Source organism: Mustela nigripes, chromosome 5 (genome assembly GCF_022355385.1).
Source record: "Mustela nigripes isolate SB6536 chromosome 5, MUSNIG.SB6536, whole genome shotgun sequence".
Lineage (NCBI taxonomy): Eukaryota > Metazoa > Chordata > Mammalia > Carnivora > Mustelidae > Mustela > Mustela nigripes.
Window position 1 is genome coordinate 32,739,923 of NC_081561.1, and position 17,042 is coordinate 32,756,964.

Genomic DNA, 17,042 nt, shown 5'->3' on the forward strand with positions numbered 1-17,042 from the left:
AGATGAGATGTCATTTAGCCTGTCAGATTAACAGAGAGGACTCTTGTGGCCAGAGGCGGAAGACATGGCCCTCCAGCCACCGAGGGTGGAAGGGCAGCTTGGCTATGCAAGGGAACACTTCTTTCATTCCTTTGACCCTGCAGTCCCCCGTCCTAGGAACGTATCCCATGTAAATACTCACTGGGAGCGCACAGAGATTTCCACACTCACTTACTGCAGTGCTGCTCAGAAAAGCAACAAATGGGCAAGCGCCCATCTGTGGGGAATCAGTTATGTAAACTGTGGGAAAAACCGACTGTGGAATGCTGTGTAGTCATTAACAAGGACTGGGTGGGGCTGAATCTACCAGCGGGAGAAAGAGCTCCTGCCAAATGGGGGATCCCATTGCTTAAAAATCTTTTAAGTATCATGGAAGGCACTAGAAGAGTGTACATGCAAAGGGCTGTGCCATTAACTCAGAGGAGTAGGATCATGGCGGAGAGGCTGGGTCACACGGTGGTGCGCGCCATTACATGTTCTTCTCAGGTCTGCAGTACTCTCACCGTTTAAGAAGCAAATGCATCACTTTTCTTTAAAAAGTAAAGTAATTTTGTTTCCCAAAAAAGGCGGGCAGGTGAGGGGCCCTGGGGACACAGCCTCATCCTGTGTCGGGAATCACACAAACCAGGGCAGGGATCTCAAGCCTGTGACCATCAGCAGTAGCTTTCGCTGGTGCCTTCACTTCTCCAGTCTCAGCCTCTACCTTTAAAGTCTGCCCACCTCAAGGGCTGGCCGGGTGAGGTTCTCTACCCTGCCCCATGAGTCTATGACTTGGGCCTCTGGAGTGCCCTCAGGAATTCAGGAGGATGGAACACAGCCTTGATCTTTGAAACTGCAGGAAGTTCCCACAGTTTGCTTCCCTTCTGACCCCTCAGAAGTTCTGCAGCTCTGTCCCGAGCTCAGCACCTGACAGAGAGGCAGGCAGGACAGGCCTCACCATGAGCACTCGGCAACCCGGGAACTCACATGCCCAGGGTCCCCCGGCTGGGTAAGGGTGGGGGCAGCTTTCCCTTCCTGCTTCAGTGATGGGCATCCCATCCACACTCTAGGAAGAGGTCAGGGGTCTTAATGTGGAGCTGGGGCTGAGGAAGACCGAGTGTCCTTCCTCCTGGCCTTGGCACCTCCTCTCTCAGCAGGCACTTAGTGGGTGTCCAGGCAGGGGCTGGCCTTTCAGTGGAGGACAAGACTGCATGCCAGCCCTGAGAAGCCCACTGTGCAAGTAAACAGGACGACAGATGTAAGGAGGCTGCTTAATAACCCAGCTCCAGAGTCCCACAGAACTGGCCCTGCCTTCAGCAGCTAGTTGCCTTTGGGACTCTGCCAGCAAAGTAAATAGTGTTGACCCTCCTGGCCACTATCACAGCTCTGGCAACAGCATACCTCCAGTGATGGAGATGAGATACGCGAGAGAACTCCCCTCCATATAGAAATGATGCAAGCAAGGTCAATAGTGTCTGCTGAACTTGCAATCCAAGATGGTACAACTGATAGTTCACTCCCTGGGTGTTGGGCTTAGTGTTTACGCTGAGTCTAAACATTCCAATAATGGCCTGGTGTCATCCTCAGCAGTGACCTGTCTCGTTGCTTGTCATAGTCATGAATTATTGATTAGTAGTAATGAATAGTATGAGCTCAGCCCCAGGGGTTGGGTGGTTCTAGGTTATTACCAATAGGATGTGTGCACACATAGAGAAAGAGAGAGAGAGTGTGTGTGTGTGTATGTGTGTTTAAGGCCTTGGCTTACACAACTGTGAGGGCTGGCAAGTTGAATTCTGCGGGACAGGCCAGCAGACCATAAACCCCAGGAAAGAGAGAGTTTGTGTGTGTGTGTGTTTAAGGCCTTGGCTCACACAACTGTGAGGGCTGGCAAGTTGAATTCTGTGGGACAAGCCAGCAGACCAGAAACCCCGGGGCAGCTAATGCTGTAGCTTGAGTTTGAAGGCAGTCCAGAGGCAGAATTCCGTCTTTCTTAGGGAGGCCTCTGTCTATTTTCATAAGGCCTTCAACTGATTGGCCCCAGACCTACTTACATTATGGAGAGTAATGATTTCAGTTTTACTCACATCTAAAGAATATCTTCTTTTTTTTTTTTAATTTATTTATTTGACAGACAGAGATCACAAGTAGGCAGAGAGGCACGCAGAGAGAGAGGAAGGGAAGCAGGCTCCCCGCTGAGCAGAGAGCCCAATGCAGGACTTGATCCCAGGACCCAGAGACCATGACCTGAGCCGAAGGCAGAGGCTTAACCCACTGAGCCACCCAGGCACCTGTCGGTGGCTCAGTTGGTTGAGCAACTGCCTTCGGCTCAGGTCATGATCCTGGAGTCCCAGGATCGAGTCCCGCATCAGGCTCCCAGCTCTGCAGGGAGTCTGCTTCTCCCTCTGACCTTCTCACCTCTCATGCTCTCTCTCACTGTCTCTCTCTTAAATAAATCAGTAAAATCTTAAAAAAAAAAAAAAAAAAAAAAAAAAGAATATCTTCACAGCAACATCTAGACTGGTGTTCAACCAAAAACTGGTCATCATGGGTACCATGGCCTGGCCGAGGTGACACATAAAATTAACAATCTGGTCAATGCCACTGTCAGCATGTTACTTAGCCTCATCTATGAGAGGGTCAGAAGACCTTCCTTGAAGGGTTATTTTAAGGTTCCCATGGGATTAATGATATAAAGTATCCAGCAGAATGCCTGGTGCACAGAGGCACACAAAAAAGAGATTATTAGTGTAAACACACAGTCTTTACCAGGAAGTCAGGTTTAGGTTCAAGTCCCAGTCCCAGCAGGTATTAGACAGATGACCTTGGCTGGGTCCCTTAACCTCACCAAACTTCAGTTTCCTTATCTTTTTTTTTTAAAGGTTTATTTATTTATTTATTTGACAGAGAGAGAGAGAGAGATCACAAGTAGGCAGAGAGAGAGTGTGGGAAGCAGGCTTCCTGCAGAGCAGAGAGCCTGATGCAGGACTCGATCCCAGGACGCTGAGATCATGACCTGATCTGAAGGCAGCGGCTTAACCCATTGAGTCACCCAGGCGCCCAGTTTCCTTATCTTTAAATGGTATCAGTCACTATCTTCCAAGGTGATATGGAATGATACTAACAAGCTCTTGGTGGGGCCTGATAAGTGGTGGTTCTTTCCCCCTCGCTTCCTGGGGTAGAGGTAGAGATGGGCCCTCAGGAGATGTTTAGGGGGTCAGGCAAGGTGTGGCTAGAGTGGAAGTTCAGAGGCAGGGCTCAGGGCCCAGATGATGGCCAATGGGTGAGCAAGTACATTTCCTGAGAGCTGAGGAGGAGCCAGGGGAAGGACGTGCTGGCTTGTTGGGAAGAGCAGCTGTACTGGCAGATGGCCCTCAGACTGGTATGGCCCATGTCCCCACCCAGCATACCTGAGAGGCAGCAAGGCAGAGACTTCTGGTAAGGGGGATGGCCTCTCGGAACCCCAGTCTCACACCGGAAGATCATAGGCAAGGCAGTGGGACCTTCAGAACTTGGTCCCCAGAATGGGGAGCATTCTGCCATCATTACTATTGGGTAAGAATCAGGGATAAACCCTTAAGCCAGGTGGTCAGCCAGGAAGAAACAGAACCTTTATCTTTAGAAAACCCACTCCTGGAGCCTGGGTGGCTCAGTCATTAAGAGCCTGCCTTCGGCTCAGGTCATGATCTCAGGGTCCTAGAATCAAGCTCCACATCTGGCTCCCTGCTCAGCTTGGAGCCTGCTTCTCCCCCTCTCTGCTGCATCCGTTCTCTCTCTCTTTCTCTCTGTCAGATAAAGAAAATCTTAATAAAAAAAAGAAGGAAAGAAAACCCACTCTCAAGCACCCATCACTTCCGTATCCCCACTGTACATGCACTCCAGCACAGAGCCTACCCCTGGAGGGTGTGTACACTTCTGCCCACCCCAGCGCCTCACCTCTCCTGCCTCTCTCCGCCTTCTGTGGCAGTTATTTTTATTCTCCAAAATTTATTCCAGACAGGCAGGGAGTGCCCCTGTCCCCCTAACCGGCCACCACCAAGCATCACCAACTGCTTTCAGGTTCTGCAGCCTGTGTCTGCTCACGACCCAGGGCTAGGACAGCCACAGCCCAGTGACCTGATACTCGCTGGGCCCGTTTCCCCACAGTCTGGTTTCTAGCACTTCCTTCTGAGATGTTCACCCCGGGCATCTCCTCAGGATCTGGAGCTCAGGCTGCCCCAGGGGCTGGTGGGGCTGGAGTTTCTGCTTCTTCCAAGGTTCCCAGTGATCCTAGTGCTCCTGAGCCCCGGGCCAGTGGCAGGCCAGGAGACATGAAAGGAGGCTTGGTCTGGTTCTGGGGGCTCTCTGGGCCTCATAAGACATCCCCCCCCACCATTGAATTTCTTTTCTTTCTTTTTTTTTTTTTTTTAAGATTTTATTTATTTATTGGACAGAGATCACAAGTAGGCAGAGAGGCAGGCAGAAAGAGAGAAGGAAGCAGGCTTCCTACTGAGCAGAGAGCCCGATGCGGGGCTCATTCCCAGGATCCTGGGATCATGACCTGAGCTGAAGGCAGAGGCTTTAACCCACTGAGCCACCCAGGCAGCCCCCTTCCCCAGCCCACATTGAATTTTCATGAAGCCGTGGGGGAGGAGGTACAACCCAAGATGAGGACAGGTCACGGTCCCTGCCTGTGTGAGGGGTACACAGCTTGGGGAATGCAGAATTGCAGCTTTCTGCCTAGCACTGTCCTAACTCATGTTGCTTTTCACATGCACTTTCAGGTTCTAGGGCTCTTCTCTGTTGTACCTCTGTTGCTTTTCACCATGGCTCTCAGATAGATGCTCCTGTCATCTCCATCTTACAGAGTAGGAAACTGAGGCCTAGAGGGCAGAGATGGGGGTTGAGCCCAAGACACCTGTTTGAACTCAGTCACATTCTTAACCCTCATGCCTGCTCTTCCCAAGCATCTGGAAGCCAACTTGGAAGTCTCCCAAGGATCTCATCTTTGAGCCCAGAAAAGGGAGCAGTCACCTTTCCCAACAGCCTCTTGCTTGAATGGTGGGTGCTTCCAAGTCCCGAACCACCTGCCTGCCTCTTGGCCTGTGTTGCCCCTGGCCACATCGTACTCCAGCTTTCTCACCTCGTTCTGGCCTTACCTGGTCAAGGGCAGGTCTGGATCCTTCCCTGCACACAGCAGGTGCTCATCAAATGTCTGCTGCATGAAGGGAGAGGGTGGCTTGGCCACGTGCAGTGCAAATGCCCAGATGCCTGCCCAGCCTCTGGGGCCAGGAGGGAGAGCAAGGAGGGCACCACCAAGAGATCGGTGGTTGTGGACAGGACTCATTGCTGGAAGTGAGCTCTGAGATCCAAAGGCGGTGTGATTAGAGATGTCCCCCGTCTAGCAGAGGAGGCAGACGTGTCAGCCACAAAAACGCAGCTGTTTACAAGAAGTGACACAAAGTGAACCTGCACACAGACCACATGGGTTGGAGTAGGAAGTGCCAGAAACCCTCCTGCTCGTCCCGACCAAGGGTTTTCACACATGATCTCATTTTCCCATTTTCCCACGACAGCTCATACTGTGAGTTCTCTTGCCTCTCTTAGGCTGCCTCCAGGCGCAGCAAGGACTGCCCAGCCCCTGCATCCAGTGGGCGCTGAGCGCAGGACCAACCCAGGGAGCTCGAAGTCCACTCACTCCACCAAAGTCATTGCTCCGTGCCTGCTTCCCGTCCTGCAGCAGCACCCGGGGGCAGCATTCCTGCCCAGTGGCCCTTACATTCTGGTGGAGGGCCCCCAGCAGTGAGTGAATGCACACGGACTGTCGTGTGGTGGTAAAGGCTATGCAGAGAACCAGAGGGGCTCTGCCCTCCTGGGCACAGTGCCCAAGAGACAGAGGGAGACCACTCCCCCCCATTTGTGGGCTGAGACGAATGGTTACACCCCTCAGAATGACCGAAGGTTAGGAGTGAAGACCCTAGGAGGGACAGGCCATTTCACCTCTGGCCCCAGCCCTTACCAGCCTGGGAAGGGAGAAGGCTCCCTGGTCCCTGGATGACAGACAGGGGATAATACCAGCCTGGGAAACGTTCAGTCTGGGCTCAGCCCCACAGCGTGAGTCTCCCTGAGGTGCCGGCCCGCTCTGAGCCAATGATTCTCTGGACTGGGGATTTGGCCCCTGACCCTGAGGAGGTTGCTCGGTCATCAGGAAAGAGAGCAGAGAACAGCAGATTCTAGCCAGCGTGGCAGAGGCAGGACAGGCGGCGTGTGGGGTCATGTGGCTGGCCCTGGGCCGGGAGACCGAGGTTCAGGCTGGGCTCATTGCTAAGTGTCCAAGGGAGAGATTCCGAAGAGTATCCCAGAGATTACCGTATCATCTGACAGCATCTACCCGTGATGCTATTGCCTAGTCTAGTACTAGTACTAGGTCTAGTACTTTCCTTGCTTCCACTCATACCACTGGTTCAGACGTCCCATGCACTTAATAGAAAAAAAAACCTGGGGAAATTCAGTTTGCTGCCCAGTTGACCTGACTGATACTGCCTTCTTTCTGCTTGAGCAAGAAGTTTCGTAAGCGTGGCTTTGAGCTTCTTGGGACACCTGGGTGGCTTAATCATTTGCCTTTGGCTCAGGTCATGATCCTGGGATCCTGGGATCGAGCCCCACGTCCAGGTACATGCTCAGCGGGAAGCCTGCTTCTCCCTCTCCTACTCCCCCTGCTTGTGTTTCCCTCTCATTGTGTCTCTCTCTGTCAAATAAATAACTTAAGAATCTTTAAAAAAAAAAAAAAAACAGATTGGAACTTCTTGAGAGATGCTTTACAGCATCTCTGGAGCCCACCCAAGAGTCGAATTTCCCGGGAGAGGTGGATAGAGGGTTGGTCTCCCTCACACACATTCCGTACAACCCCACACGGGCCCGACAGTGGAGCCTGTCACACTACAAGAGCTACTTCTCAAGTTGAGTCTAAAGAGATCTTGTCTGCTTCCTCCTCTTGCTCCCTTTCCCCCAAAACACAGTCATCCTCCCCAGTGCACACACATGCACACACACCCCTCTTTCCTGCCCTGTGGTCAGTACAGCCCAGGAAGGCTCTGACTTCCCCCCAATAATGATAGCTGCCATTTCCCAAACACTTCCTATATGGTAGGTCTGGGGAAGAGCCTCATGTTCTCGATGAAGAAACCAACCCTCAGAAAGGTTGACTGCTTGCGGCACTTAGCTCTTAAGTGTCTGAGCTGAGTGAGGGCCGCTTGGGAAATGTGGGCTCTCCCCCACAACCCTCACTGTGCCCCTGTGGGCTCTGGTCACCTCCGCTGGCCCCTGTCCCAGCCAAAGGTGAAGGCATCCCTGTGTCGTGTGTCCGCAGACCTTTCCCGGAGCTCCTCGCCACCCTCCCTCCTGGACCAGCTGCAGATGGGCTGTGACGGGGCCTCGTGTGGCAGCCTCAACATGGAGTGCCGTGTGTGCGGGGACAAGGCATCGGGCTTCCACTATGGTGTTCACGCATGTGAGGGGTGCAAGGTAGGGCCCGCGGCGAGTGGCGGTTGGCAGCTGGGGCTGTATTTACATGGAGAGCTGACCGGCCAGAGAAGCCAGGCCGTCACAGTACCTGCTGCGGAATTCCCACCCAGGAGGCAGCCAGGCCCTTGGGCTCCTTCCAGGCCTCCACTCTGGGTACAGCTGGTCCCTTGTTGGCCTGCCCTGTTGGGCACCTCCCCAGCCCCTCGGCTGGGCTGGCTGGCTGCTGGCGCCCTCTGGAGACATAGCTCTAAAACAGAACGAGGGGCTTGGGCTCAGCTGTCACACTGATGGCAAGTGCTTCCTGCACCTCAAGGCCCAAGAGGGCCCCTTGAAGGGAAAAGAAAATTTACTTTTCTTTCTCCAGGGGTGCTTTTGGGTTCATCCTTCTAACTGCACACCCATCAAAATGGTACATATTCTTTTACTAAACCACTGCCTAGAAAATACCTGGAACCAGATACATTTACGAATAAACCAGGTTAGCCATGATACAATGTTATGTTACCAAACGCACAAAGAAGCACTTAAAGTGAAGAATTAGACAGATAGATAGATAGATACAGATATAGATAGATGTATCTCAAAGGCTTTAGCGTTATTTTCTTCCTCTCCTTCCCTCCAAAAGAAACCCGCCCCCCCACCACCCCGGGTAACTTCCAAATTTCAGGAATTCTGACATTTACACACAGCACTGAGGCCCCTGACATCCCAGAATCCAGGGTGCAGAGCAGGATTCTCAGCTTTCTGTGACACCCCGCCCCCAACCAGGGCTTCTTCCGTCGGACAATCCGCATGAAGCTGGAGTACGAGAAGTGCGAAAGGATCTGCAAGATCCAGAAGAAGAACCGCAACAAGTGCCAGTACTGCCGCTTCCAGAAATGTGTGGCCCTGGGCATGTCACACAATGGTGAGAGCCAGCCCGGGCACAGTATGGCCAGAAAGCAGGCCCAGCGGTGGGGGGGAAGGGGTTGCTGAGGTGGGGTGAGGAGGCCCTCAGAGCCATGCCCAGTGTGCAGGAATCCCAAGACCAAAGTGCCCTCCCCAGATGGCTCCACATCCACTTTGGGGCCCGGGCCCAGAGTGGTCACCCGCTTTCAATCCCCGAGGCTCACTGGGAATTGACCCCAGCTCCAGTCACATTGGAAACACCATTTCCAGCACCCCAAGCCTGTCTCAGATGACCTGACAGCATAAAAAGCTGCTTCCAAAGCCTGGGATCCCCTGGGCCCTTGCTGGTTAGTAAAGGCAGGCAGGAGCCATGAGTGACCACAGGTGTCCACTGCCAGCAGCCGGGCAGGAGTTTTCTGGAGGCTGGCCACTCCTGGGAGATAGACTGCCCTGCACTTTGGGCCTCCTACGGTATTGTCTTCAGACCCCATATAGTAGGATTGCACAGAGCCCATCTGCCTCCCACTTTGCCTGTCTTGAGTAAGAGCCCCCCCTTGGGGGACTGGGGAGAGCTTTTTGTTTAAATGCCTCCACCCACAGCTACCCTGTCTTGCCTTTTAGATGGTGGCAGGACCCAAGCTCTCCAACTGAAGCATTTCCTCCGTGGTGGGGCCTGGCAGGTCCAGGGCTTGGTCCCTCCCTCCAGTCTTTATCTTCCCAGGCTCTGTTCCTTAGGTGGGCTGAGCAGATTTCCTAGGAGATCTCAAGGCCAACTCAGTTCTTCTCACTTCTTCTCTTAGAGAAGCTGGATTTGTATCTTGTTCATTACTAATAACTAACTTTTTAGTGCTTACTGTGTGAACATTCTTATTCAATTGTTTTGACAATCCAGTGAGATTTCAGTATTAGCCCATTTTTCTTATGAATAAAGGTGAAATAGCCTTCCTCTTCCTGTCTCCTGGAGCTCAGGCATGGGCCTTTGACACCAGAGACTGTCTTCCCACCTATCACACCGTACTGCCTTCCACCCACAGTGGCTCAGCCAACTCCCTGAATTAGGGCCCTTGCCAGGCACTATGAACAAGACAGAATCCCTGTCCCCCTAGAGCTTACATTTGGGAGGGGTTCCCCAATATTCCCGTGTGCTGGCTGTAGAGCTTCTGAGGGTCCTGGGCTCAAAAAGTGGGTCTCCATTTTTGGCCTCCGTACCTGTTGTGAGACAAGGAGGTTGGAGGTGTTGGCTCCTGCCTGGGCTCCTCGATGACTTCTCTTCACCCCCCCACCCCACACCCAGCCATCCGCTTTGGCCGGATGCCAGAGGCCGAGAAGAGGAAGCTGGTGGCGGGGCTGACGGCAAGCGAGGGGAATCAGCACAACCCACAGGTGGCTGACTTGAAGGCCTTCTCCAAGCACATCTACAATGCCTACCTGAAGAACTTCAACATGACCAAAAAGAAAGCCCGTGGCATCCTCACTGGCAAGGCCAGCCACACGGCGGTGAGTGTCACTGCTCGGCCTGGCTGCCTGGGCACTAGGCCCTGCCTGCCACCCGCCTGACTTCTGGGAGAACCGGGCTACTTCCTTCCCCTCACTTCGGGGAACAGGCCAAGGGTATGGGGAGCACATGGGCGGGGGTCCTCCCAAGGCCTGGCCTCTAATGGGGCCTGGTTTTCAGCCCTTTGTGATCCATGACATCGAGACATTGTGGCAAGCAGAGAAGGGCCTGGTGTGGAAGCAGCTGGTGAACGGCCTGCCCCCCTACAAGGAGATCAGCGTGCACGTCTTCTACCGCTGCCAGTACACCACGGTTGAGACCGTGCGGGAGCTCACCGAGTTCGCCAAGAGCATCCCCAGCTTCAGCAACCTCTTCCTCAATGATCAGGTGACCCTTCTCAAATATGGTGTGCACGAGGCCATCTTCGCCATGCTGGCCTCCATCGTCAACAAGGATGGCTTACTGGTGGCCAACGGCACTGGTTTCGTCACCCGGGAGTTCCTGCGGAGCCTCCGGAAGCCCTTCAGTGACATCATTGAGCCCAAGTTTGAGTTTGCAGTCAAGTTCAATGCCCTGGAACTTGACGACAGTGACTTGGCTCTCTTCATTGCGGCCATCATTCTCTGTGGAGGTAAGTGAGGCTGGGGCTGGCGGGCCTGCCCCACACACCCATTCTTTCTGGGGGTTGGGCCTTCACCACGGGGCACCAGGCCTGAATGCAAACAGTGTGGGGCCGTGCCCGTGTGATGGCAGTGTGACACACGAGGTGCCGATGGTGTGGAGGATCGGCTCCCTCTTCTTGGTGGAGAGGAGGCAGACAAGACTGAAGAAATATGCAACATGTTCATGGGGATGATTCTTCGTATTTTGCCTCCACTTTTTGGATCCCAATGTAACAAATAGAATAATCATCACACTCACAGTGCTATAGAGCTCACTTCTTGCCAGGCACTGTTCTGGTTCCTTTTCCTAGATGATAACTCACTTGGTTCTCATGGCAACCTGTGCAGAAGGCATTTCTGTCACCCCATTTTACAGATGACGGAACTAAAGTCAGAGAGGCTGCAGGGAGAGGCCAGTGCACAGTCTCCTCGCTAGTCTGTGGTGGGGATGAGGGTTGAACCCAGGCAGTGAGTCTCTTTACCATGAGGTCATACTCCCCTTTCTCATAAGAGAAAACCAAAAAGGCGAAGGAGATGGGCCGGGCCCTGGGCGGAGGGACTAGAACTCTCTGTGGAGCAGTCACTGACAGGACAGGGCTCGGGTCTGTCGCGGCAGCGGGTCTGCTGTCCTCTGGGCCAAGTCACCCACCCAGGGCAGAGGTAGGGGAACTCCTCCGCGACTCCCTCCCATACCTCTGCCCTGTGTCCCCACAGACCGGCCAGGCCTCATAAACGTGCCCCAGGTGGAGGCCATCCAGGACACCATCCTACGTGCCCTCGAGTTCCATCTGCAGGCCAACCACCCCTACGCCCAGTACCTCTTCCCCAAGCTGCTGCAGAAGATGGCCGACCTGCGGCAGCTGGTCACCGAGCACGCACAGATGATGCAGCGCATCAAGAAGACCGAGACGGAAACCTCGCTGCACCCCCTGCTCCAGGAGATCTATAAGGACATGTACTGAGGGGGCGGGCCGCCTGCGCTGGGACATAAGTCAACCATGGGACTTTTCCAGACCGCAGCCCCCCTGCTTCTGTGCTCAGACATACGGCCTCCTGCTCCCCGCGTTTCCTGCCTCTCTCTCAGATCCTCTTTCTTCTCTGATTTCCTTGCTCTTCCTCCCTCTCTCTTCCTGCCTTTCTGTAGGTTTCCCTCCTCTTTCCTCCCTTGCCTTCCTTTCTCTCTCTCCCCATCCCCATGTCTGTCCCCTTTTCTCTTTGTGGGAGACAATTTGTGTTACTTCACCAGCAGCATGGAACAGGTCCTCTGCTTTCGTCCACCCCGTCCCCTGTTCCCCAGGAGCCGGGGGGAATGGGCCTGCCCTCTGCACGAACAGTCACCTGCAGGGGTGGGCGCCTCCCTTCTCCTGTCTGCACAGCAAAGGACTCGGGCCAGCCAAAGAAACACTAAGCCCTCTAGGCCCGGCTTCCTGGGGAAGCCATGTGGGGCCTGGGATGACTGCAGCAATGGACCCCGAGTCACCGGGGCCCTCCCCTGAGGGCCAGGATGCCTCCCCCAGACTGTCACTGCCCTCCCCTATCCAGCCAACCCCTCTCCAGCAACACACCCCAGCAACACTGATAGCAGCACCCTCTCTTCTTTTCATCAGTTTGCCAGGCCAGTGTCACTGATGGTTTCCTGCGCTGGCCGCCAGGGGACAGCCCCAGCCTGGAAGGAGACAGGCTTCCCTCCAGGTGGGGCCCCCACTGAAGAGGAGCAAACCTCAAGGGAGGCAGAGGTTGGCCAGAAAGGCAGCAGGCAGTGGACTTAATTGTGAGCCCAGGCCTGGGGGTCATCGGCACCCCCTCTCTTACCACTCTGCAGCAGCCACCAACCACGACTCCTGTTTCTCAGGAGTTCCTGGGCCTCAGCCTCAATCAGGAGCCCTCGATGAAGCTCACGCACCTCCCTCTGCATGCGCACACAACACTCCAGCACACACAAGCACTGAATCACTTTACCTGGTCCGCACCCCTCTCTTCCCTTCCCCGAGGCAGATGGGCCAGAGGGCTCTGCGCAGGGGTGTCCTGCTGAACCAGCCCAGCACCTGCTCAGCCGGGAGGTGCCCGGGGTAACTGATCCCGCTCAGTGTTACATCCGTTTGTCCCAATAGTCGTGCTACCCTTCCCTTCCCCTGCACTCAACACAGCCAGTCGCTGGGAACTCAGCCTACACAGCCTCTGGTGACCCTAGGACCTTGCCAGGCCCAGTCCCACTTCTCTGGCCTTCAGGTCTGCCCTTCCCCTCCTCCCAGGTGAAGTACTCGGCCTCAGGGGAGGGACTGAAGCCCAGCTTGGATGCTGTGTCTGAGCAGGAAGTCAGAGAGCCCCCTCCCCGCCCCCAACCTGCTTCTCCAGGAAGGAAACTGTCCTGGAAGGGTCAGGGACTGGTGGAGGGTCTCTGAGAAAGGTTAGGGAAGACCTGAGTTTAGAGTCCTGACCGTCTGTTCTGCCTTCCAGGCCCTGGGATCATTCTCTACTGACAAGATTCTTCTCTCTCCCATCCCCACGCTCAGCTGACCAAGGATTGGGGTTAGGGTGCTCCCTTTGAGCCAGCGCTGTGAAGGGAGGGATACTGTGCCTGCCCCCGCCCGCCACCACGCACCCCCTCCCCCACCCAGGCCTGGTGCTGAGGATACAGCTCTTCTCAGTGTCTGAATACAATCTCCAAAATCGAAATGTATATTTTTGCTAGGAGCCCCAGCTTCCTGTGTTTTTAATATAAATAGTGTACACAGACTGACAGAACTTTAAATAAATGGTAATTAAATATTTAAGAGTTGATGTAGGCCAACACTGTTTTGTACAGGTTTTTTTCCCCCGGGGGCTGATTGGACTTTGCCCCCTCTTCCCTATCCAGTGAGGAAGGGGGAAACTGGGCTGGGCAAATGAGACTTTGGGGTACAGGCCAGGAGGGCTGATCTGTCTTTCCCCATCACCTGTTCCTCACCATATGTCAGCAAGGGCGGAGGACCGAGGTCCCTGCCTTGTACAGAGCATCTGGGGGACAAGGGGGAGAATGGTATACGCGCCCTTGATGCTGTGGTACCAACCTGGTAGGCGGGAGGAGGGCCGGGGAGGGTCTCCAAAGGGCCCTGGAAGAGGCACCACCCCTATAAGAGACCAGGGCTTTCCTCAGCCAGCACCCCAGTTTCCTCGTTTACTTCCTGGGGTGCCACCTTCACAGAGGCTCCAGGAGAGCCCGGCACTCTGCAGCTCGATGGCAGAGGCAAGTTCAGGGTATACTGGTGCTTGTCCAGCCAGGAAAACAAGCACCCCAAAACATTTCAAAGTAGGGAATTTACAATAGGAAAGTGTGACTGAACTATTGAAAGGAGTGAAAGATCCAAAGGGGAGAAATTGAGGCCATCCATTAGGAGCTGGGCAGATGCTGTGTGGGAAGTGGGATCATCTTAGAATCCCCAAGGACACTGCAGGAATGGGGAGCCTAAAGCCGCCCACCGGGGTGACTGCAGAACCAGAGTCCACACAGGACATTGAGGGCTGCCAGGGTGCTGGCGATCACCAATGCTGCTCTGTTCCGGGACCTCATCCCCTGAGCAGGAAGCCTGGAGGGCCAACTTACCCGCTCTTGCCAGAAGCGCCATCAGAGTACAGGCTGGAGAGGCAGTGTCTGCCTTCCTCCTGTCTTCCAGTCGGCTCCCTGGACCTCCCATTGAAAAAAACCTTAAAGAAACCTGGGAAGTGTAGTGTGCAGACTTCCAGCCCCAAACGTACAGAGGAGCACAGAAAGGAGTGGGAAAGGTGCCCAGACCCTGCGATAAGCCAGCACAAGTACAGACAGCAGCTCGAGGTGAGCGGTCCCAGTAGGCTCAAGCTTAAGGCTGTGGCCAAGTCTGACACTTGTCTCCCTGTTTCTCTGTTGCTGGCCACAGCGATCTGAACCCTGTCAAGTCCCATAGGGTTCATCTCAGTGAGGAGAGTGACAGTCCCAGGGGAACAGGAGGACCTGAGGAGGAGGAAGAGGAATGCTTGGAACAGGTGTGGCTCTGAAATTGATAGTCTTGCTTATGATGGACTCTTCTGGTTTGCTTGATTTATTTTGCTCATGTCAAGTGGAAGACTGCCTCAGTTGTTAACTCCCAGTCCTCTAACCTGTGCTAAAGAGGTAAGAATACAGGATACCAGATAACCAGATAGCGCTCAGTTCAGGGAGAAGGTACGTCTCGGTAGGAGTTTTCTGTTGGTACCTGGCTTCCGGGGCTGCAAAGAGAAGTATTGTTAGAATCACTAAGTGATATTCTTTATTAAGCACCTGTTTCGTGCCAGCCGTTCTACATACTCACCTCTTAACTCACCACCTCTTAACTCACCAAATATCACCTGCCCTTCACAGGTGAGGACGCACAATGAGATTAGCAGGTGTGCCTGGGGCCACTCAGCTGGGAAGAGGCATATTGATCCCGGGCCTTAGGACCCCTGATTTTTCCCCAGGAGTAAAACTTGGGGAGCAAGTCCATCTCTTTTTAATGATGCTCAGGACAAATGAATCAAATATTTAGACTAAAAGAGAAGAAAGTGACCTTAAGAAAATTAGGAGCTACTACCTCTGCAATAGCTTTTTAAAACTTCAGCGCTAAGAGGCACCTAGGTGTCTCAGTTGGCTAAACGTCTGCCTTCAGCTCAGGTCATGAGCTCAGGAGCCTGGGATCCCAGCCCTGCTTTGGGCTTTCTGCTCAGCGGGAAGCCTGTCCCCCCCCCCCCCCCCCGTGGTTGTGCTCTATCTCTCTCACTCTCTCAAATAAATAAATAAATAAAATCTTTTTAAAAAGAAGAAGCAGGTTAGACACCACCAAAGAAGTCATTTTTGCACCTCCCGAAAGACCTATTGAAATTACCCAGAAAATAGTATGGGAAACCCCAAGATGGAAAACATCAGCAGGAAGAATAGCAGTACAAATTTTTAGACACTGAGTAGGGAGTAGAAGTTGGTATGATCTTGAAAAGCAGCTTGGCAAAACCTAGTACACTTAAAGTGCCTGTGGCTGCTGGGGGTTGGGGGGGTGCGGTCAGGGAGGTTCCATCCCTCAGAACCTAGCGATTAGTTGCCATGGCAGCAGGGCTCCCAGCCCACTTCCTCTCAGGAAAGTGCTCTTGCTGAAGGCAGCTGCCTTGCTTCGGTAAGTCCACCCCCCAGGTGCAGCCTATAGCCAACATGGGGGTATGAGGCCAAGCCACCTAGCCCCAGTATGGGACAGCTTGAAGGATCACCCTAGCACCAGAGAGGCTTCGCTGCAACTGCCTTGTCATTAAACTTCTCTCTCTACCGCAGCCTTCCTCCTTTCAATTCCCTACAGCTGTTATTCCAAAGAAGACCCGGCCCTGAGTGTCCTGCAGATAAACCTCCAAATGTACTCCCTGGAGAAGCCGACCTGACCCCATAGTCTGGGGTGAAAAACCACCAAATTACACAGCAGACTCCCATAGGTTTTCACTGCAGCAATAACAAAAACTTGGAAACAAAAGAGCGTTCATCAATAGGAAAATGGATACACTTGGGCTCAGTCATAAACAGTCAATAAATACACTATTTACACAGTGTTAGAACTAGAAGAAACACGTGGGAAAAGATTTTTATATAATCTTGAACTGGATAGACCTTTCAAAAGTCTATTGTATACACACAAGTTTCTAAGTTTCATGCAGTGTACACAAAACTCAGAATCCATTAAATAAAAAATGAAAAGCCTTACTATATATACATCTTAGAAATTAATTCCCAGAACTAAAACCCTAAGACATTTTAAATCAATCATGTAAAAAAAGTGTGACATAATCAGACAAAGAGCTAAGTTTCTTAATATATAAAGAACAGCTACAAATCAGTAAGTAAAAGGACCACGACTGATAGAAAAATGGGTAAAGATAGAAAAAGAGAAAGAAATGCCTTTTAAACATAAAAAAGATTCTTGGGACACCTGGCTGGCTCAGTTAGTAGATCATATGACTCTTGACTCTAGATCTCTGGGTCTTGATCACAAGCCCTACATTGGGTATAGCGTCTACCTAAAAAACGAACATATGAAAAGATGCTCAATTTTATCCATAGTAGGAGAAACACAAATTAAAACTACAATGGATACTTTTAAATCACCAAGTTAAGAAACACTAACAAGTGTGATAATATTGTTTTGAAAAGGATGTGCAAAACCAGGCACTCTCATACTTTTGGTGGGAATATAAATGGGCACAGCCTTCACAGAAGGAAGATTGGCAGCTCCTATAAAAATTTTTAAAAATAATTTCAATCCATTTACAATGACAGGGATGGAACTAGAGAGTATAATGCTAAGTGAAATTAAGTCCACCAGAGAAAGACAAATACCATATGAGCTCATTCATATGAGGAGTTTAAGAAACAAAACCAACAAGCAAAGGGGAAAAAATCAGCAAACCCAGAAAGGTCTCTTAGAGAACAAACTGATGATTTGCTTGGGAGGCGATGGGAGGATGGGGGAAAC

General features: G+C 52.7%; 1 protein-coding gene across 4 annotated transcripts in view; it reads left to right on the forward strand.

Annotated features, from left to right (window-relative positions):
- Positions 1-13,337, forward strand: part of PPARD (peroxisome proliferator activated receptor delta) — an 81,473-nt gene extending 68,136 nt beyond the window's left edge. For all 4 annotated transcript variants that reach the window (XM_059400099.1, XM_059400098.1, XM_059400097.1 and 1 more), the window contains 5 exons: positions 7,364-7,518; positions 8,287-8,425; positions 9,701-9,903; positions 10,082-10,532; positions 11,278-13,337. In XM_059400099.1, the coding sequence (XP_059256082.1) occupies positions 7,364-7,518; positions 8,287-8,425; positions 9,701-9,903; positions 10,082-10,532; positions 11,278-11,525 (1,196 nt within the window). In that variant the 3' untranslated portion in view covers positions 11,526-13,337. The remainder of the gene's footprint in view (positions 1-7,363; positions 7,519-8,286; positions 8,426-9,700; positions 9,904-10,081; positions 10,533-11,277) is intronic.
- Positions 13,338-17,042: the final 3,705 nt, after the last annotated feature.